General features: G+C 39.8%; 1 protein-coding gene across 2 annotated transcripts; it reads left to right on the forward strand.

The window, feature by feature from the left end:
* The first annotated feature begins 4016 nt into the window (after positions 1-4016).
* Positions 4017-21662, forward strand: LOC114642350 (gastrula zinc finger protein XlCGF7.1-like). 2 transcript variants are annotated; one of them, XM_051921635.1, is made up of 2 exons: positions 4017-4043; positions 19935-21662. In XM_051921635.1, exon 2 carries the CDS (start codon positions 20003-20005, stop codon positions 21116-21118), a length of 1116 nt encoding a protein of 371 aa, XP_051777595.1. In that variant the 5' UTR covers positions 4017-4043; positions 19935-20002; the 3' UTR covers positions 21119-21662. The 2 variants fall into 2 exon arrangements, with proteins under 2 accessions (XP_051777595.1, XP_051777596.1); XM_051921636.1 differs by lacking the exon at positions 4017-4043 and having other exon boundaries at positions 19820-20483; positions 20652-21662.
* Positions 21663-23805: the final 2143 nt, after the last annotated feature.

Below are 23805 nucleotides of genomic sequence, written 5' to 3' on the forward strand. Positions count from 1 at the left end.
ACCAGTTTCACGGTATTCGACGGTATTTTTTTCCCCCATGCATGAGTGGATGTTAACCACATTTTCCACTGCAATTACTGGCTAATAATAACCTATTCCACTGTCAAGAGCACTGTACATTGTACAAAAAAAAAAAACATTTTAATGTGCACACAAGTATTAATACAGTTTTGCATTGCCCCATAAAGTGACAGTTTTCAAGGGGGTGGCACTAATGGAGAAGGTATCACATTGCATGACAGATGCAGTCAAAATATAGAACCTTTTTATTGACAAATTTTGCAAAAACAAACTATAATTTTGACAACATATTTTCAACCATACAAAAGAGGCATTTAGACTTAGTAAAATATCCAGAAGTGCTTGTCAAAAATTATATTGTACCGAATATGTCTTAGAAAAGGAATAAATAGTAAATACTTTTTGTAAACCAACTACACTTTCTTTTAATGTTAACAATCTCTGTCCACTGACACGTTAAAGTGACTTTTTAAACAACTTTATCATCATTAAACTGCATAATATTTAAACTAATAAATAATAACAGTAAAATAAATAATAGTATTATTACTGATAGTTGCACTATTACTTCAAGACTTCAAGCCCAGGTGCATTACACAGTATTCACCAAATTAAAATAAAATAAAACAAGTGCAACTTGGTGATGACATCTTTACCAACTGAACCATCATTTAGGCAAAATGCATTAATATGGACCTTGCTTCAAGCTAAGCTATACTGGGAAGAAAAAAACAAACTATATGTCGAGAACAAAGTCGACATTTCCACTTTATTCTCATAGTTTACTTGATAATTAAAGTAGAATGTCGTAAACTAAACTTCTTCCTAAAATCAATGTTTAATCAATTACTTAATTTACCCCGTCATAAGTTAATGCAGCACATTAAATGCTTTGTGTTACATTCCCCGACCCAGTGGTTAATCACTACGCTTCTTAAACTGACTTCCTCCGCACTAAGAGAAGACAGCGATCACCATACAGAATCCATTCACTTCATGATATTCCTGCTTTCTGAAAATTTAGAATGCTAAGATAAATACTTGGTATCATTTTCATGATGAAATGCATTAAAGCAGGTATTACACATGCACGGTAGTGAGGCGGTAGTGCTGCTCCCTTGCAGTAAGGGGTCCCCAGGTGTATGTTCAGTGTAGAGAACTTTATGGCAGGTGTGACGAGGCTCCAAAAAAACTGGATGTATGAATAGCTATCGCACAGGTTTAACTTAAATATTGTGTAAATGTTGGGTTTGTGATCTGCTGGTCGGAGACACGAACACAATTCAATGCATGTTCTTCTGAGCGGGCTATCTTTATTACATGCATGCTGTCTCTATCTGATGTACCAAAACCCCAGTTCCTATCCTTCCTTTTTCTTTCACCACATAACCAATCACCACATGATAAACGTCTTTGTGAAATTAAAACTAGTTATAAACTTAGCCCACGGAGTGTTCAGAACTTTAAAAATATCTTCGTTATACATGTTTAATTATCCCATCCATTCAGAGTTGCACCCATCTCTGAACGAGTCGCCAGCACATCGCAGGATGAATACAAGCAAAACATACACTAGCAGGGTCAATATAGCATAACAAAACCCCACATCGTACATGACTTTGAAAGGAAACTGAACCACGCCGAGTAAACCCACCAGAAAAACATGCAAATGCAAGGCAGGCACGCTGCCATGTCCCCCATATGATTAATGCATGCTTTAACTCTTTTAGGGCGGATGTCGACTTTTGTCGACAGGAGGGGTTGAAGGTGGATGTCGACAAAAGTCGACATCCAGGGATAGAGGGCGACAATCAGCTGTTAATGGCGACAAATCTCACTGTCACGTCACAGGCATTCCCTCTGTGCTTGGAGGAATGCTAGACTCGTTGACTCAGCAAATAAACATTGCGTGTGCGTGAGTTGCGAAATGTAAACAGGCAAGATGGCACCGACATGTGAAAGGGCAGCGAAGCAAGTGCAGAAAAGAAAACACTCGCATTATGCGCATTTGCGCATTATCGCGGAGTCGGACTCTTGATTTTTCAGAATCGGACTTTATTGGCAGTGATCAGGAGATCGAGCAAGAGAGTTAGAAGCAGGCATCAGCTGATCAGACACCAGCCGATGCCGCGCCAGCGGATCTGCTGCCAGTTGCGTGCCTTCGCGCAGCCGATGCATCTACGGCAAGGTTCGCATGGGATAATTACACAGACATTGATCCGTTGAGAGCTGATCTGGCTACCGGAGTTTACAAGACGGCATGGCTTGCTGTTGGACACGGCAGATTACCAGCTGCTGTACTTCAGGCTGCTCTCTCCTGATGCTGCTTTTCAGCTACTGTCAGACGAGACAAACAGGTAGGCAGAGATTTTTTTTGAATCGCGGGCTGCGTTTGCATCGCATTCTCGTTTTTCAAAGTGGAAACCACAACGAAAGACGAGATGAAGCGCGCTGTGGCATTACAAATAGAGATGAGACAGAACTGGTGATATAACTTCAGGGAGCATTGGTCCAAACGTGTTTTGTCCCCTGGTGGCTTAGATACGTGCTGCTGCAAAGTTTATTCACTTCTGTAATAAACAGAAGCAAATCCCATGGGGTGAGCCAGGCTATAATGCCATACATAAAGTTCATAAAGTTTCAGAAGATGAAAAGAGGTGACAATACGGTTTTCATGCTGGCAGAAAACTTGGTGGCAGTGGCATGGCATGATGGCAAATGGGTGACTTGTCTCTCTACAGTACACACTAACAATATATGTTAGAAAGTGCAGCAACAGACAATTGAAAAAATAGGCACCAAAGCAACACGTATTGTAAGGAGTGCAATGTGGCAATGACTGAAATTGGCTGCTTTGAGCGAGATCAGACTTTGCTGTGTAAAATGTATGTGATATGTATGTGAAATCATAGAGTATGCAGGCTCATACAACATGCAAGACAGTAACATTTGTCAAAAGTAAATATTTTTTGTTGATTTGATATGTTAAACAATTGCTTTGTGTTCTTTTTAAAAAAAATGTTAGTTTTTGGAAAAATATTCAGCCCTGGGAGAAAAGAAACAAAAAAAAAATTAGCCCTAAAAGAGTTAATGCATTTCACCATGAAAATTATATCAAGTATTTATCTTAGCATTCTAAATGTTCAGAGAGCAGGAAGATCATGAAGTGAATGTTTTCTGTGCGGCGATCTCTGCCGGCACCTCCTCTTAGTGCAAGAAGAAGTCAGTTTAAGAATCACTTAACACAAACCATTTAATGTACTATATAACTTATGACGGGGTTTGAGAAAATCTAGTAAATTAAATATTCATTTTACAATGAAGTTTAGTTAACGATGTTCTACTTTAATGACAAATTACGAGAATAAAGTCTACATGTCGACTTTAATCTTGACATGAATGGCGAGAATAAAGTAGAAATGTCGAGAATAAAGTCAACATGTCGACTTTATTCTCGTCATAAGCGTCAAGATTAAAGTGGACATGTCGAGAATAAAGTCAACATGTCGTCACACTATTACACAGTACCCAGGTACATTACACTGTATTGAAAACAAATAAAACAAGTACAATTTGGCTTGCAATATTATCCAGTAGTATAGAAACAGTATTTACACATCTGACCTTTTAAAACTAAAGTATCTCCAGGCGACGGACGTGACTCCTTTTTTTCGGCAAAAGTTCTTTTGTTCATCATGTTCAACTTTATCATCGGCTTCAGTTTCGGAATGTTCTCTGTCCATTTTCACCTCACAATACCTATGCTACCGCTACCTATTTGGTGGTGTAGCAGTGAAAAAGATCCCTAGTGTAACAAATCTATGTTTAGTGGTGTACCAGTGAAAAAGTTCCCCACTTGAACAGTTTCCCGCTGCGCCACATTCCGAACGTCGTTTAGGCAATTTAAACCGGTGTTGCGGTATAAGAAAAATCCATATCATGAACAAAATAAAAACCGGTTTTCGGTATGAAGCGGTATACCGCCCAGCACTAGCGACCACCTTCAAAGAAGTCTGGAAAAAGTAAGTGCAAAATGAAAATGTGTAAGATTTAGGGTTGGGGTTTATGAGCTTGAAAGGCTGGGTCTTGTGATTTTTATGAGAAACTTAGAAAATGGAGTGAAAATACTTAATTTTATTGTGTGTTTAAATTTAGTATGAGATTTAATCTATTGTTATGTAAAGTTTAGCAATTTGCTATTCTTCCATTATAATGACTTTATGCAAAATTCCTCAGCATGTCCTCGATAAAGAGTGCTATACAAATGTCCAAGAGCAAGACAAAGGTATTGATCCCTCTGGAATTTCCTGGGTATCCATATTAATTCCTCTGAACAACGTGGTCCGATCTTCAGCTAATCTCCGATTACAGACGGCCTCAGTTGTCCTAAACTACTGTAATAACACAAACAATTGTCCGGCTTCTTGTCAGTCCTGAATACATCGTTTAAACATTCACAGTCCACTCCATGACCCTCCTGTCTTTACAGACTGGTTGACCCTTCTTTAACAGTAGTGACCTAAACATAACTTTTTGTAGCTACTGATCAGCAATGAATTTTAATCCATTCCTTCATTCCAAGCCTTTTCAGTCCCTTCATCCCAGAGAGCCCTTTTCTGATCAGTTCTCTTTAGAGAACACAGCATCTCGTGTCTCTTATTGGCCATTCCAGAACACCAGTTACCGTATGTTTAATCCTTTCTGTTTTTGATTTCTTCCTGTGTTTGGGCTCATTGTCCTGTAACATCATTTATCTTTTGTTTAGCTTCTACTATCCTGATATTTTTCTGTCAGATTTCTTGATAATATTTTCAATTCAGTGACCGTTGATCATGTCAAGTGTTCCAGGCAATGAAGAAACATGCAGGCCAAACCGTGATGCTCCCTTCACCTTGATGATTTAGTATTGATGTGCGGTTTTGTATTACCTCCAAAAATGGTGTTGCAGGTTTTGACCAAAGACTTCAACTTTTGTCTCATTCATTCATAGAACATTGTCTGTTCTGGAACATCATGATGATCTTTTACAAGTTTTAAGATGTGCAGTGATGGTTTGCTAGATTGCATTGATCTCCTTGGTGTTGTCCTTCTGTAAACTACATTCTTACACTTTTCTCCATAAGAACACATGGACAGAGACTTTCTCAAGTCCCGGCCCTTTGCTCTGCCTGTCTGGGTTCCTATTCACCTCTGCTTTCATGCTGTGATCTTTGTGGGCTGCCCATTCCAGTAGTGAGTTTCCTCCATTTTTGTAGACAGTATGGCTTTCTATGCATTGACGGACACCCAGGTCTTCCAAAATTCTTTTATCACATTTGCCAGTTTTACACATCTCTTCATTTCTTCTAAGGTTCTTGTGAAATCCTTAAAAGAAGTATTTGGATGAAACGTCAAACCTTTGGATTACACATTGAAGTGGTGGATTGGAGAAACAACTTAGACTGACATGCTGACATCATTCTTATATCATAAAGTGAAAAAGGCTGTGTGTTCTGTGCTAGTCTGTGATCCTTCTGTGTGAGTGTGCATTAAATATGACTTTTGCTCCTAAACACTTTGGTTTTTTTTTGGTAGGCTATTAAGCTGCAGTTTAATAGTTTTAAACATTTTTTTTCTATTTGCAAGGGTGTTTTTTTTTTGTTTAGTTTTGTGATTCACACAACAGCAGGTGTTACTCCAGTCTTAGTCCAACCTTTGGGTTTGTGGGGCAGAGGCAAAGCTTTTGTAGTAGCCAACAAGTCAGTGTGATAGCAATAAACAGGCAAAAGTAACTGTGATTTGTTAGCAGAAAAAAAGTTAAACATTTTACATATGGGTGTCTGGGCTCTCCCTTAAAGATAGGGTGAGAAGCTCAGTCATCCGGGAGGGTCTCAGAGTAGAGCCGCTGCTCCTCCGCATCGAGAGGAGTCAGCTGAGGTGGCTCGGGCATCTGATTAGGATGCCTCCTGGACGCCTCCCTGGTGAGGTGTTCCGGGCACGTCCAACCGGGAGGAGGCCCCGGTGAAGACCCAGGAGACGCTGCAGAGACTATGTCTCCCGGCTGGCCTGGGAACGCCTCGGGATTCTGCCGGAAGAGCTAGAAGAAGTGGCCAGTGAGAGGGAAGTCTGGGCATCTCTGCTCAAGCTGCTACCCCCGCGACCCGACCTCGGATAAGCGGAAGAGAATGGATGGATGGATGGATTTTACATATGATGCGGGATGGATTCAAAATAATTAATAAAATCTCTGGAGTGGGTAAATAAGGAGGTAAAAAAAGAAGCTGCAAAGGAAAAAAGAACAACTGAATAAGTCATTTAAGATGAATAACCCCAATGCTAACAGTAGTGCATTTGAGAGCAACCATTAGGAAAGATATGAGGTCTCTAAAAGACAGTTAAAGAGAAATATTGCAGCCAAAGACATTCTTTCAGTATTTTAGGAGTAAAATAACAGTCAAGGAGGAAGTGAAGTGCCGCATGAACAATAAAGGGGAATTACAATACATAGATAGTGAAATATAAAATACTTTGAACTTTACATTTTCTGATGATTTCATGTCTGAAAAAGTGGATAACCTCTCAGTTGTAACAGGGACTACTAAGGAGGTACTGAGGGATTTGGAAATTGTAGAGAGAGAAGTGCTGCTGAGATTGAATTGGTTGAAATCAAACAAATCTCCAAGACCAGATGCTATTTGTCCTCAAATGCTTACGGAGTTTAGTGAATATATATGTAATCCTTTGATGGATATTTTTTAGTAGTCACTGCACACTGGGACAATTTTTATGAACTGGAAAATGTAATCCCATTATATGGAAAGGGTGATTTGGAAAATTGAAGTATCAACAGGTCAGTAAGCTTAACTTGCATCACAGGAAAATAAATGAAAGGAATTATTAAGGAAAATATTGAGTGACACACGGCAAGAACAGGAATTTTACTAAACAGCATGGATTCAGATGAGGGAGGTTGCGTTTTACTAACATGCTGAGAATCTATGAGGAACCAACCAAAGGATATGATCAAAGTGGAACAGATAATATTATTTATCTGGACTTTCAGAAAGTATTTGATAAGGTGCCAGTAAACTAAAAGAAGTGAAAGTTCAGGGTGTGGTGTGCAGATGGGTGCAGAATTGGCTAAACACAGGAAGCAGAGGGTTATGGTGCAAGGAACCCTATCAGAACTGGGTGGTTGTAAGAGTAGTGTCCTACAAGGGCCAGTGTTAGGGCCACTGCTATATAAATATATTGTCACAAACCTGTGATTGGGAGACAGCTGAATGGCCTAAATGATAGAAATACCACACCAGACCAGGGGGCGGCAGGGTACGCTGACTGTCTCTCTCAATCTCTCTGCATGGAAAATCCTGCAGGGTTCTGGCACCAATGATGACATCACTTCTGGTCCCAATAATGTCACTTCTGGTTCTGGGTCTGATGACTTCATTTCTCTTACCGGCCTTTAAAGCTGCCATTTTACCTCCATAATATCCAAACTATTTTGGACTCAAACCTGTGAACATCTCTTTTCAATTTTCTTCAATTTTGCAGCCGGGAAACAATATACTGGTGGCTGCCCCAAACCTTTATGATGTCCGTGACACATCTTTGTGACAGTAGCTTTTTAATATCGGTTGAATTTTCCCAACTCTATTGCATAACTGCGTGATATATTCTAACATATTGGTAGATGGAAGAGCCTCTTCTTCCCGTCCTTCTTTTAAAATATCCAATATTCCCCGAGGTTGTTATTCTTAACATTTTAAAAGGAGAGAACCCTATCCCTGCTGGCCACCTTGCGGAGCATTTGTTTGAGAGTCTGATTAAAAATTCTCTACTAGACCATCGGTTTGTGGATGATACACCTCAGACTTTAAATGCTTTATTTTAAGTAAATTGGCCATTTCCCTAAATGTTTTCCGATGTGAAAGGCATCTCTTGGTCTGTAACGATTTCTTTAGGGATGCCATCATAATGCGCAAAGACCCCTACATTTTCCCGTGTGATAGCTTAAGACGTGGCTGAGCGCAAGGGAACAGCCTCTACCCAAAGCACCATGATGTCCCAACAATGATGGATGGATTAAAAGCCAGAAGTCTGTATGACCATCAGCATCAAGTGACTCCGTGAAAAACCCGAACTACAAAGAGGACTATTTCATTTATGTTAGGTAGAATGCCCAGAGGGGACTGGGTGGTCTCGTGGCCTGGAACCCCTACAGATTTTATTTTTTTCTCCAGCCGGGTGGAGTTTTTTTTTTGTTTTTTCTGTCCACCTTGGCCATCGGGCCTTACTCCTTTCTATGTTAACTAATGTTGTCTTATTTTAATTTCTTAATTTGTCTTTTATTTTTCTTCTCTTCATTATGTAAAGCACTTTGAGCTACTTTTTGTATGAAAATGTGCTATATAAATAAATGTTGTTGTTGTCTGGGTATCGAGTAGCATAATGATATAAATGATTTGGATAGGAATAAAAATAACAAGGTGGTTAAGTTTTCAGATGATGCCAAGGTTAGGTGGATTTGGCAGATAATCGAGAATCTGTTGAATCATCATAATAGAGTGATTTGGACAGTACACAGGCTTGGGCAGATTTGTTGAAGATGAAATTTCATTTAAGTAAATGCAAAGTATATAATGTAGGAAGTAAAAATGTATGGTTTGTATACACAATGGAAGGTCTTATGAGAAGGATTTTTGAGTTGTAGTGAAGTCATCACCACCGACTACTAGACAGTGTTCAGAAGTCATTAAGAAGGCTAAGAGAATGTCAGGTTATTTAGCGCCCTGATGTGTGGAGTACAAGTCACAGGAGGTTATCCAGAGGCTTTATAAAACACCGCAGGCCTCATCTGGAGTACTGTGTGCAGTTTTAGTCTCCGGGCTACAAAACAGACCTAGCAGAGGTAGACAAGTCCATTGAAGAATGACTAGGCTAATTCTAGGGATGTCGAGGTATTAGTTATTGTGACGATGCGGGTTCTGCTCCATGCTCCCATCTGCCTTTTGTGATCTCTTGAACCCGACACCGTCAGTAATGTCACCGATGAGCTGGACAGTGAGGCACAACAATGTAACAAGGGGATGGTGCAAAAAGTGCTTTATTAAAACAACAATCCAAATCAAAACAGTGTTCAAATAAATAAGTGCAGCATCTCTCAAAAATCTTCAAATAAATAATCCAATAAAACACTATGAATTGTGGAGGTTAAAAACAATAAATAAATCCTTAAAAAACGAGGTTAAAACAATGCCTTTCTACTGGTGACTCCCCTGCTTCTCCCGTCCAGGTTATGCACCAGGGGAGCCACCCTACTTGCAGCTGACCGTCTTTCTGCCTTCTCCTGTTGGACTGTTCCCCTCGCTGAACCCTGGCTATGGTGGGCTTCACCTGACCATGACTTGGGCTCCCCAGCGACCAGGGCGCTCACGCTGGGGCTTTCACATCCCAAGTCCCAACTCCTACTGCCTTCCCGGCCTTATGAGATGAGCCATCCTCCTTCCGGTCACTCCTGCTCCTCAATAATGCTCAGCGGGTGCGACCACTACCGTCCGGGGTTCCGGCCAAACACCCAGGCTCACTGCTCAGCTGCAGGTGTTCTCCACTACGAGCACCTTCGCTCGTTCATGCACCGGCTTTCTCCTCCCTACTTCCTGCCTTCTGTCCTTCTCAACCTCCATCCGTTTTTTTTTTTCTTTTTTTCTTCCCTTTCTAGCCGCCTCACGCTTCTATTCATCATGGGGACGTGGATCAGATGTGACAATTGGCAACTCCCGGCGTCGATTACGGATGTAGATGACTTAAGTGCTCTTAAGTGAGGACCGTCTGCATCACGAATCACACGGGAACTGCTCCGGCCACACATTCCACGCCCCCTCTCTAAGTCGCGAGTGCGGCGATTATTTATTTTAGAAAGTGGCCTTTTTGACTTGAGCTGTGGACCCGCTATACCACAGTTATCAGAAAAGTTTAAAAGAGTTCAGACTTTTCAGTTTAAGCAAATGGAGATTAAGAGGAGGCATGACTGAAATATTTAAAATCATGAAGGTAATTAAAGCAGTCGAGCTCTACTTGTCTGATAATTTAAAAAGAGTTCAACAAGAACAGGAGGACACAGTTGGAAAGTTAAGGGAAAATTTTACATAAACATCAGAGAGTTTTTCTTCACACAGAGAACCACAGACACGTGGAATAAATTACCAGATAGTGTGGAGAGAAGGACTTTAGGGACCTTCAAAACTCGAGTTGATGTTGTATTAAAGAAACTAGGTGGATCCGATTAGCAGATTGGGATGACTTGCCGTTCTCAGAAATTTGTTTGTAAAATTTCCAATTTCTGTTTACACAAAGGAAAGTAACTTTGCAAGGCTCTCTCTTTGTTTACCTTACTACTCTGTATGAGAAGGGGGTCTCCAGCCATTAGACTCACAGTACAAGGCAACTCATGTACTCTTAATTTAAGAAACCGAATAATACAATGTGTTGATAAACACAAAGATTATTTAAATTTGAGAACTGATTATTTGTTGACAGTGAAGAAAGGATGCAGACAGACGAGCCTTACAAACATATCACAGAAGAGATTGCTTCTTTACTTGCTGTTTAGAGTTCTAATTTGTCTTGGCTCAGATAAACAGTTTTATCATACCAGGGCTTTAAAGATGATTTCTGATGTTATGTGGAGTTGTTGCTGTTGTTGTTCCAGGTTCAAATGGTCCTTTTCTGTCTTCAGAGTTCACTCTTTGTCTTTGCTATCTGTTCCTTTGTTCATGGTGTGCTGTGATTCTGTCTTTCTCAACTCACTGTTAGGCACTTTACTATTCCCTCTGCACCTCTCTGGCACAAGAGGGTTTGTACTGAAACTCCCGTCTTGTAATAATGGCTCTTTTTAAGTCTTGCCAGACTGCTCAGGGACTAGAACAGAGGTTGGGAAGAGTGGCTCTTAGTCAGTTCAGGGTGTTCATGTCCAAGGCTCTATGGAGAGGAGCTTCCCGGTCAAAGAAAGTTTGTGAACTGTTTGCTCTCACATCAAAAGGGAGCAAATTGTCAGCTTTCAGCCCACAAAGAGAAAGCATTGTCTGCTTCTTGGCTCCCCAGAGAGATCATATCCTTAGTCTTCATCCACCAAAAGAGACAGAAGAGGTGAATGCAGCTACATTTAAAGGAGGGTGTAGCCCCTGGTGATTGAATTAAAGCCCCTTCTAGTTGCAGATCCAGGGCCTGCTTATAGGCTCGTTATTTTTTCCCTCACAAACAGGCAGGTTCAGTTCTCAGTTAGAAGCCTAAGATGAAAGTCAATTTGAGTGTTGATTTGTTTGAAAGACACTCTGAAAAGCTGCAGTCTCAACTCTGATTTACATCTTTGTGTTTAGATGAAGTACTGGGCTGATAACTGGTATGAGCTGTGCTTCAGCCATTCATTCAGGATTACAGGGTGAGGGGGTGCAGCTGACTTTCTGCATCCTTATTAAATCTTCTGTCTTAATAGGTCTTGAGTGCCACTACAAATTCTATTAAAATGGCGATGCCCACTTTGACCTGCATAGTCATGGAGTATCTGGTGTTGTGACATAAACACTTGACGTGTGGCCTGTGCAGCTCCCCCTCCTAGGCCTGGTGTGGCAGGTGGTCTGTGTGCCTCAGTGACCCTTGTGTGATGTCTGGAGATTTGTACTGCTGACCAGAACTATAAAGCATAATTGTGACATTGGTGACCAGTATTTTGATTGTTATTTAAATTGTGCTTATTTGTGATGAGCAAGACAGCATTTTTCATAGTTTTGTAGAAAAAATATAATATGCTATAAATTAGTTTCAGTCTCATATAATTTCTTCTAGTCTGTTATTTTAAAATACTAGCACAGTGAAATGTTCATTTAGTAATTTGTGCCCGATGGTGAAATGTTAAGTCCTTGTGTTTTCATCACATCATGTATTTAGGACTCTCCGTTCACTGGATATGTTAGGCATTACATCCATCTTATTTTGTGTGTCTTGTTGCCTTTGTTCATTGGACATTACACCCGGGCATGGGTGCCACACATTTTATTGTTATATATGTATTTAGTAATGTTTGTCTAATTGTTAGTTTCTCTTTGAAAATTATGAGAAAATAAAGCAGTTTTGTAGTATATGACATTTTTTTTCTTTCTGGAGTTGCTGTATATAATTTTAATTTAATCCTTTTTGCCTTTGTTAATTTACTTAACAAGCAGTGGAGCAGTGAGATAAGCACTTCGTGTTGCCTGTGCAGTTTTACCACTCCTCAGGTTGGCATGACTGGTCTGCCTCAGTGGTCCTCCCAGTGATGTTGTGTGGAGATTTGTGCTCATGACTGGGTGAGTCTAAGAGGAGGTGGCAGACAAAGAACAATCCATGAATGGCCCTCTCGCTCGTCTTGATCCATTCACACAACTTGTAGAGATTGAATTTTCTAAAGCAAAGCTTGCACAGTGGCATACAAAAGTTCATGCACGCTGGGCAAAATTTCTGTTACTGTGACCAGCTAAGTAAGTAAAAGATGACCTGATCTCCAAAAGGCATAAAGCTGAAGATGACAAATTTCTTTTAATATTTTAAACAAGAATACTTTTTTATTTCCATCCTTTACTGTTTTAAAGTAACAAAAAAGGTCAAAGGGCATGAAGGAAAAGTGTGGGTTCCTACATGGTCCTTACTTAGTAACACCCCGTTTGGCAGAAATCGCAGCCTGTAAACACTTTTTGTGGCCCGCTAATTGTCTTTCAGTTCTTATTTGGGGGATTTTCACCCACTCATATTTACAAAAGGCTTCTAGTTCTGTGAGATTCTTGGGCTGTCTTGCATGCATTGCTCTTTTAAGTTTTACACACTGTGAGGCCCAGTGTGTGTACAGCCACCCTAACCCGACACAGACAGGCAGGACACAAGTTTCTCCACACAGCCCACCTTTATGTATAGGTGAGAAGCACTTTCTTCGCTCCTCACAAGAGCACAATGTCCACAACAACAAGCACAGTCTTTCTTGTCTCCAGTCCTTTTAACCTCCACTCCTCCTCACAGGTTTTGTCCTTCTTCCTCCCTACTCTGGCCTTTGAGTAGTGGTAAGTGGCCCCTTTTATAGGGCACCCAGATTGACTTCAGGGGCCTCATGCATAATACCGTGCGCAGAATTCACGCTAAAACATGGCATACGGACAAAAGCAGAAATGTGCGTACGCACAAAAAAATCCAGATGCATAAATCTGTGTGTACGCCAACTTTTGCTCCACTCTCGGTCAGTGTGAAAAGTAACGCATATGCATGCGCCTGCCACCACACCCCAATTCCTCACAGAATTATGCCTATTTCAACATGCAAATCAATATAAGTAGCCCTTAAGCTCAGTGTTCTGTGAAAAGACGATGGCAAAAGCACAGGGGAAAATAGGAGAATTTCAGCGAATAAAAGCAAATAAAAGGTGAGTCATAGCCCACCGTCTGAGTGTCATATGAAAGCTTATTAGGGTACAGAGAAAATAAAAAAATAGGCACTCCATGGCAAAAAATGCTTGAAATGTCAACATCATAAAATTCATCATTAAATCGTTTAATTTACTAGTTTCTCAAATCCCACCGTAACTAAAGTAGCACGTTAAATGATTTGTTTTTTATGTGTTCTTCTATGTGCTCTATTTGTGTGAATCACTACGTGCTTCTTAAATGGGCTTTCTCTTCCTCCAACAGGACACAGAATCCATTACATTCATGATATTACAGCTCTCTGAACAATTTAAATACTGAGATGTGCTTTAATTAAAATGATATCAAGTATACGCTATTAAACATGGGAACACGGTGGCACAGTGATAGTGACGAGCTGGCGCCTCGTCCAGAGATGATTGTTCCTGCCTCCATCATGATGCTTGCTGTGCCGTGTGAGACCTTCGATAAAATAATTTATTGCAGCAGTACTGTCTCTTTCAAACATACTAACCCCCAATTCCTGTCCTTCCTTTTCTTTCTTCAAGTCACCAATCGCCACACAATCAGCTCTGTAATAGATGTCAAGCCATCTGTAAGCTTAGAATGCCGATTCTTCAAAACTTTTAAGGAACATTGAAATATCTTCATAGTACACGATTAATTATTCTATCCATCTATCCTTCCAGTGTTGCGCCAGTCCCAGTAAGAATACAGCGCGAAGCAGGAACAATCCCTGAACTAGCTAGCGTTGCTACACCGTGTCCTCACATGTTTAATTATTAACAATATAGATTATTTAAATGATGTTAAAATTTTATCTGTATAATGTCGTCTTCTTGTTTTGGCTGCTCCCTTTAGGGGTCACCACATTGAATCATCTTCTTCAATATCTTTCTGTCCTCTGTATCTTGTTCTGTTACACTCCTCACCTGCATGTCATCCCTCTTCACATCCATAAACCTCCTCTTGGGCCTTCCTCATTTCCTCTTGCCTGGCAGCTCTATCCTTAACATCCTTCTCCCAATATACTCCGCATCTCTCCTCTGCACATGTCCATACCAGCACAATCTCGCCTCTCTGACTTTGTCTCCCAAACGTCCAACTTGAGATGTTCCTCTAATGTAGTCATTTCTAATCCTATCCATCCTCGTCACACCCAATGCAAATCTTAGCATCTTTAACTCTGCTTTCTGGTCAATGCCACTGTCTCCAACCCATATACAGTAACATAGCTGGTCTCACTATCATCCTGTAGACCTTCCCTTTCACTCTTGCTGATACCCTTCTGACACAAATCACTCCTGACACTCTTCTCCACCCACCCACTCCACTCTACCTGCACTCTCTTTTTCACCTCTCTTCCACAATCCCCATTACTCTGTACTGTTGATTCCAAGTATTTAAACTCCTCTACCTTCGCCAACTCTACTCCCTGCAACCTCACCATTCCACAATGACCTCCCGCTCATTCACACACATGTATTCTGTCTTGTTCCTACTGATCTTCATTCCTCTCCTCTTTACAGCATATCTCCACCTCTCCAGGATCTCCTCATTGTGCTCCCTACTATCGCTACAGATTACAATGTCATCAGCAAACATCATAGTCCACGGGGACTCCTGTCTAATCTCGTCTGTCAACCTGTCCATCACCATTGCAAATAAGAATCCCTGATGTACTCCCACCTCCAACATGAATGCATCCGTTACTCCTACCGCAGACCTCACCACTGTCACACTTCAGAGTCAGTCAGTCAGTGAGTCAGTGAGGGCTTTGCCTTTTATTAATTAGTATAGATATAGATAAACATATTTTGCTGCATTTCATCTTAAAAATGATATTGTCATCATATGTAAATACCAGCTTTATAAAGTGGCTGAGGTTGTGCAATATTATAATTGTATCGCAAGTTTACAGTGAGGTAATTGTACTCATAAGTACAAAAGTTCTACAAGGACTATTTGATCTGATTGAGTGCGTTTAGAGCTCTTGGGATGAAACTCTTTCTGAACTGCGAGGTCAGTACAGGAAAGGCTCTGAAGCATTTGCCGTATGAGAGCAGTTCAAATAGACAGCATGGCCCAGGCAGCATGTGCTTGATGCTGTATCCCGTTAATTCTCTTTCTGATCAGCTGCTGTAGAGCTCGGATACAGTGGGATGAATACTTAAGAGTAACAACGTGAAAAATACTATGGTATTTGGAATAGTTTGGCCATTCCGTGAACCATTATATTGTTACAGGTTAATTACAATCAGATACACTGAAATTAACCACACATTGTTAATTAATATAAGGCATTTGATAAACCCGTGTCAGGGATGTGGATCTAAAAATGAAAGGAAAACAATGGAACAAAAGCACTACATCGATGCTGGGTTCCGCCAGTTTGCAAAACCAAGCGGGGAACTTGCGTACACCAAGGATTTAGCTGCCGTGAAAATGTGCGTGGCTTTACACCAAGTTTAGTTTTTATACATTATGATGTGAGCATGGAAACGGGAGTATGCAACATTTTTGTGCGTACACACCGTTTATACATGAGGCCCCAGGCATCCAATGACCTACTTCCTGCAGCACCTCCTGGTGTGGTGGAAGTGCTGCTAAACAGGGCCCAGTAAACATCCAGGCACCTCCTGGTGGTGACAGTGGACCCCAGTAAGGTTGAGCTTCCATGCTTCAAACCCGTGGCAAGCCAAGGGCGCTGCCCTCTATCGGTCTGGGGGGAGACAGTATCCAGAATAAGCTCTCTCCCCCTGTCTTTCTGTGCTGAAGGCATCCCTGCTGGGAATGGGCCCAGGCATTCTGTCACACCACAGATTGTCATTAATGTTCAGATCAAGGAACTGAGAGAGCCATGACAAAACCTTAAGCTTGGGCCTCTTGAGGAGTCCATTGTGATTTCTGGGGTGCAGTTGTGATCATTATCCTTTTGTAGAAGCTGTACTCTTTTCATTTTTAGCTTTTATAGATGGTGTGATGTTTGCTTCAAACTTTTCTAATATTTGATTGAATCCATTCTTCCCTCTACCAGTGAACAGTTCCCGGTGCTCCTGGCTTCAACACAAGCCTGAAATGTGATTGATCTTCTCCCATCCTTAACAGTAAGAGACGTTTTCTTGTCATGGAATTCTGTGCCTGTTTTCCTCCAAACACACCTTTGGCCAAAAAGTTATTTTTTGACTTCATCAGTTTACATGGTTTGGTTCCAAAATGCATCAGGCTTGTTTAGATGTTCATCTGCAACCTTTGAATTTTGTGGTGAGAACACAGGAAATTTTTTCTTTTGATGGCTCTTCCTTGGAGGTCATATTTCTGGTGGTGTTTTGCTGGGCAGTAGAACAGTGCATCACCACTCCAGAGTCGGACTACAAAAGACCACCAGGAACCTTTAAGACACAGGGGTTTAGATTTGCCATTTCAGCAATGCTATGAGCCGTTGTCTTGATCTTCCTGACCTCAACTTTATTTCAACCATTGCTGTTAACTGCCATTTCTTAATAACGTTACCAACTTAAAAACTCTTTGCCATCTTCTATAGTCTTTTCCTGCTTTGTGACTATAAATTATTTTATTCTTCAGAGTGTTAGACAGCTGCTTAGAGGAGTCCATGGCTGCTGATTGCTGTGAGAAGGTTTAAGGTGTCTGAGAATTTATACAGCTTTGAATTTTGCATCGCCTGGCCATTCCTAATGATGATTGAAAACAAGCCAAAGCCCTAAGGAGCTAATTAGGGTCTGACGTCTTTGGGGGAAAAAGATATCTGAGACCTCTGATCTCTTGAGGTGCACAGACATTTCTGGGGTACTCCTTTTTTCACTCTACAAATCAAAAATAAGACACAAATCTTGTTTAAAATGCAGAAAAGAAAGTTTCATCTTTAACTTTATGGCTTTTGGAGATCAATTCATCTGATATTGACTTAACTATTCACAGTAACAGTTATTTTCATCAGGGGGGTCCCCACACATTTGCATGTCACTGTGTATGAGATGTCATGAAAGTGTTCATCTTGGTACTGCTGCATCTGAAAAGGATCACCTGCTTGGCAGAGTATATCGTTAATCCAAGTGAAGAATTAAATTACGGAACCCTTAACTTTCTACTATAGAAAATGGTGGTGTATCTAAAATGATAAATTGCAATTATTTTTGAGGGATACTCTGATTTTTTTGTCCTGTCCTGATCATATGTTTGGTTCTTTTCAAACAGTGCCATTATTGACAACTAAGACACCTTTGTTTCCTTAGATGTTTTCCTGCTTTCACTGCATTGTTGAAAGTCGATGTACTCGGCCGAGTGTTGTATCTAAACGTTTCTCATCAGATTAGTTGCGGCAAATGTCTTTGCTTTAAATACACCACAACTAACTACTAACTTTTTCATTTTAAACTTTATATATAAAATTCCTATCACATTTCAGATGCTTTAAGATATTTCCACACAGCAGTTATTTTCTTCATCAGTTTCCACTTTGTGCACTCTGTCAGTGCTGCGCGTGTCCTCAGCTTAACATATTCCATGTCATGAAATCGGTAGACCAGTCAACCAACTACAAGCCGATTTCACAATAAACAGCAAAAACTGGGCAATTTTAACTCAAGACTGATTAATTTGTGTAACACTACTGTTTAATTCAGTTGAATTTCTTATTTAGAAGGGCTCTTCATTAAGTGAAGGCTTGGACTGCTTGATGTTTGCAGCCATAACAGAGATAATAATTCCATACATGAACACACACATGAGATCAAATAGACAGTAAAACCTGGCAAATTGTAGCTTATTCAACATAAATAAGTCCTGATAGTAGATTCCCTTTAACTTTATAAAGGTGAGTATAAATGTCACCAGCGTGTCACAAAGGTTACCAGTCCTGGTGTCACCTGGCACTCCCCTGTAGAGCTGATACACCAACAGCTGTGCTCTTCCTCGGTTTTCTCATCTTCTAATTTTTCTCTGAGGTCACTGCAGCTTCTGTAGGCCTGTGCACTGAGGCGTCACTCATCCATTGCTCTCTTTTGCTTTGGTGAATGAAAGAAAACATTTTGTTGTCTGTTTTGGTGTCAAGTGGTTTTAGTTCAAGTGTGGATAAATGTCAGGGCACATTCTAATTATTGAAGGTGTACTTTTCATGCTTGGCATGGCATTCTGTTTTATATAGTACCCTCCATAATTGTTGAGACAAAGAAACATTCTTCTTGCATTTACTCCTTTAATCCACCGTTTAAAATTACAATTAAATAATTCAGATGTAATTAAAGTACAAATTACTGATTTTCATTTAAGGGTATTTGCAAACATTTCAGTCACACCTTGTAGAAATGACAACACTTTTTCTGAATCGTCCTCCCATTTCAGGGCACCGTAATTTTTGTGATTCCTCAGGTGTGTTTCATTGCTTTAGTCTTGTAGTCCTAAGACACCTCAGCTTACTCCTACCTGCAGACTACCTTTTGTCTCTGTAGTTGCAATTGTTCAACATGAGGGCAAGAGCTGTGCCAATGAAAGTCAAAGAAGCTGGAAAATAATAATGAGATAATTAGAGACATCGGAAAACCTTAAGATTACCCAATTCAACTGTCTGGGATATCAATAGCAAGAAAGAACACACTGGTGAGCTCAGTAATCATAGACCAAGTAAGACCACCACTACTGAACACAGCAGACATTGCTGCAGATTTCATTTTGATCACAACTTGCATACCCTGATGGTAACGATATTTCATGTATCTTTCTACCGTCTTAAGTATACCATCCCATACAGATGGCATTACATAGCACAGGGTGACTAAGAGATTCCTCACCAGTTAGGCCGTTCACATTGAAAAGCCGCCATCGTCAAATAACCCACAACTGTTAAGACCTGTAAGAGAAAAGGGATTGTGTGATTTCTGCATTTTGGTCTCCGTAATGAAGGCTGCAGTTCAGCAAACACTTCAAAGAGAATGACCGTATGGAGTCTAAATCAGTTTAAGTCGTCATCATCAGCCAAAATGTCATTGTAATACATCAAAACTCACTTCTTGTGTAGCCTGTCAAACATCAGAATGTGAAATGTGTAATGAAATGAGATTTTCTATTCAGTTCTTCGTTTTTCCACCTGGAGTTGCTAAAATGCCAACACAAATAAAGTCTGCTTGAGACTTAAAAATTCTTAAAACTTGAGGGAACTTTGAGCCTATTTAAATGGCAAGTTCTAGTTTTATAAATCCTAACTTTTGCATAAGAAACAGCTTTCATATATGTGGCCGAGCATAAAGAAGTTTTATACATGTGGCTCTACTGAGCAGTTGTAATAAAGGACATAAAATTAACAAATTAAGTGTGTTTTCCAAGTGCAACAAAACTTTTATAATTGCTTATGTTGATCAAAGGTTGTTCCTAATTTCAGCCATCATGTATTTAATGTGAGTTAATGTTGATAATAAGGCAGTGAACTGAAAAGAAGCGCATTTTTTTTTCCTTTTTGTTTTAAATTTTACACAGGAAAGAAAGATCACTGCAGTGTGGAATGTGGCAGAGAATTCTCTAACAGGAGTGCTCTTCAGAAACACATGAGAGTTCACACCGGAGAGAAGACATATTGCTGTAATGAATGTGGCAAGCAGTTTTCACATAAAGGCAATCTTCAGAAACACACGAGAGTTCACACCGGAGAGAAGCCGTATTGCTGTAATGAATGTGGTAAACCGTTTTCACATAAATGCAATCTTCAGATACACATGAAAGTTCACACGGGAGAGAAGGCATGTTGCTGTAATGAATGTGGTAAACAGTTTTCACATAAAGGCAATCTTCAGAAACACATGAGAGTTCACACCAGACAGAAGCCATATTGCTGTAATGAATGTGGTAAACAGTTTTCAGATAAAGGCAATCTTCAGATACACACGAGAGTTCACACCGGAGAGAAAACATGTTGCTGTAATGAATGTGGCAAACAGTTTTCACATAAGGGCAATCTTCAGAGACACACGAGAGTTCACACCGGAGAGAAGCCATATTGCTGTAATGAATGTGGTAAACAGTTTTCACGTATGAGCAGTCTTCAGATACACACAAGAGTTCACACCGGAGAGAAGCCATATTGCTGTAATGAATGTGGTAAACAGTTTTCACATAAAGGCCATCTTCAGATACACACGAGAGTTCACACTGGAGAGAAGCCATATTGCTGTAATCAATGTGGCAAACAGTTTTCAGAAATGAACAGTCTACGGAAACACACTAGAGTTCACACCGGAGAGAAGCCATATTGCTGTAATGAATGTGGTAAACAGTTTTCACAGACAAGCAATCTGAAGGACCACATGAGAGTTCACACTGGAGAGAAGCCATATTGCTGTAATGAATGTGGTAAACAGTTTTCACAGATTAGCAATCTTCAGAGTCACACTAGACTTCACACCGGAGAGAAGCCATATTGCTGTAATGAATGTGGTAAACAGTTTTCACAGATAAGCAATCTGAAGGACCACATGAGAGTTCACACTCTAGAGAAGCCATATTACTGTAATGAATGTGGTAAACAGTTTTCACAGAGAGTCAGTCTACAGAGACACACGAGAGTTCACAACAGAATAAAAACAGTAGCAGTTCAAAAATCAGTCCAGAAAAACAAGAACCCTTCAGAACTCAAGAGTGAGGTTCAGTCATGTCCTGAAAAGTAAGCAAACTAAACTATTGTTGAGAAATGAATCTCAAAGAGAAGCCATATTGCTGTTTGGAATGTGGCAAACAAATCCGTCAGAGCAGTACACTTCAGAGAAGCACCAGAATTCCCACCAGAGTGAAGTACAACTGAACTGTCCTGACTAAAGAGTGAGGTTCACTGCTGCCTGGACAGTAAGCACATGTAACGACTCAAATCCATCCTACTTTGTGTTGTGTCAAAAACAAATCAACATGGAGGAGAAATAGAAGTTTATATCCTTTTTCCTTTTCCAGAAACAAAATAAAGAACAGGGCGTCATACAAACGGCTTCTCACCAAAGCCCCTACAGCCTCCACCATGCGCCTAACTCTGTTTTCATAACATACATGTTACATATAGATCTATTTACAATATACTATACACATTTCATCAGAAAAAAGAAAAAACACTTTACAATATACATAATCTCACACAATAAGTAATAGTTTAGCTTTATAATATTCTACGTTTTGCTATTTTAATATAATAAAAAATAAAAAAACTTACCTTTACAAAAACGAAACAAAAAAAAAAACCAGTGTTTTATACAAACAGCTTCTTGCCAAAGCTTATTAAAAAATAAATCAATTACTAATAATTATAAACACAAACTATTAATACAAAATCAACAAAATAAAATGTAAAAAAAAAATTAAAATCCAAAATATACACATTATCATGCTGTACAACAAGTCAAATAAATAGAATAAAATTTGAAAAAGCTTGGAGAGAGCTGACTTACCTGTACAGCATCCACTATCGCCTGAGGGTGCCTGCTGTCTGTGGGGAGTCACATTAATTAGCATCCGTACTCCAAAATATGACACTAAGTTTACACAAACAGTTGCTTTTGGGAAAATTCATTACTGAAAGATACAGAAAATTTAAAAAGACAGAATACACTTTGCTACACATATTGCAGTACTGGATGTGTCTAACAATTCTCACAAATCAGAATCTTCTGGGCCACAAAGAATTCAGACTGGGTGCCACCTCCAGAAGTGGGCTTCGTTGGAGAAGATCTACACCGGGGGCTATCAACCCTTTGTCGTGGCATACCACCGCAAAAAATATAAAGGTTCTGAAATACAGTACCTGCATTTTATTTTGGTGTTAAATTGTTAATTACTGAACTGTTCTTAAGTTAAACTAAAGGTGGAATTTCTTTTTTCATCCAGAAATGTTCTTTCAGAGAGCTTTTATAAGGTACTAGCAGGAGTACCCGCCGTTGCCCAGGAATCTATAACCGTTGAATTTCCCAAATGAAAGAAACAGAACATAGGAATAGAACAAGCTGTTTTCTGATTCACATTTTATTGTAAGTTCCTTCACTTTGGATTGTGTCTGCTGTGGCATTTGAGATGCCCTTGAAATAGACTTTTCTCTGGCATCTGAACTGGACCGTGGAACTGTACGTCTTTTTTTTCGGTGACATGGGTATATTCGCATAAAGCAGGAGAATTATGTTTTACATGGTATTACGTATGGAATACGCACCACAATGAGATGAATTTACCTTATTTACACTACGTCGGAAAGCGAACAAATCATAGACATATATAGATAGACGTCGCATTCACTGTGTTGCCCAGTTGACACGATACATCAGCGCGTCCGCCATATTGCGAGTGGCAAAAGTCCCATTTAAACTAATACAGGTAAACGTGGAAACTGGGTTTTCTGATGAAAAAACAATAACGTTTAAAACAGTATCGTTTGCATACAACAGATTTTGGCGAATCATTTAAATGTAATTATATCCATTTAAACACTAATAATGACAATTATTAAATAATACTAATAATAATTATTATTATTTACTATTATTAAATAATTCCTCCCATATAAGTAACATTTCTCGGACTGCCGCCTTCTATCTCCAAAATATTTCTAGACTTTGTCCTGTTCTTATGCAACACAGTACCGAAGTACTGGTTAATGCCCGAGTCGCCTCATGTATAGATTACTGTAATGCTCTTCTATTTGGCATCCCACAAAAACTTATCCATCGCTTACAACTTCTTCAAAATTCTGCTGCCAGGATAACCTGCTGTTCTAAATCCACTGAACATATTACACCTCTTCTCTCTCAACTTCACTGGCTCCCTGTTAACTACAGAATACAATACTAAATACCGCTCTTAACATTTAAATCTCCCCACAACCTCACTGATCTCCTACAGACTGACACTCCTCTCGCTCACTCAGATCCTCATCTGCAGCTCAACTTTCTGTACCACACGTCAGACTCAGTGCTATGGGAGCTCGAGCGTCTCTCTGGAATTCTCTTCCCTCTCATATTCGTCAGCTCGATTCAATAACACATTTTAAAACTGCCCTCAAAACTTATCTTTTCAAACTGGCTTACCAATTGTGAATTTTGTACTGCTACTGCCAGTTATCTTCGTTTATTTGCTAATTATTGATGTTTGATTTATAATTCTCTTGATTTAATTTTACTAATTTTGTTTAATTTTATTGTAAGGTGACCTTGAGTCCTAAGATTATAAAATGAGATTTTCTAATGGTGAAGTATAACCAAAACAATTGTTCAGCCTCACCTATGAAATGTAATCCCCGGGATCTGGTTTGGAGCGTACAGCAGTTTGTACAATCCCAAGCAGCACATGCGTGAGGCATCTTTATCCATTACTTCACTCCACA

This window comes from Erpetoichthys calabaricus (genome assembly GCF_900747795.2).
Source record: "Erpetoichthys calabaricus chromosome 1 unlocalized genomic scaffold, fErpCal1.3 SUPER_1_unloc_13, whole genome shotgun sequence".
Classification (NCBI taxonomy): Eukaryota; Metazoa; Chordata; class Cladistia; order Polypteriformes; family Polypteridae; genus Erpetoichthys; species Erpetoichthys calabaricus.

Bases quoted from the DNA above. Each gene is read 5' to 3' on its own strand.
- LOC114642350 (XM_051921635.1), top strand. From the start codon at position 20,003: ATGAGAGTTCACACCGGAGAGAAGACATATTGCTGTAATGAATGTGGC.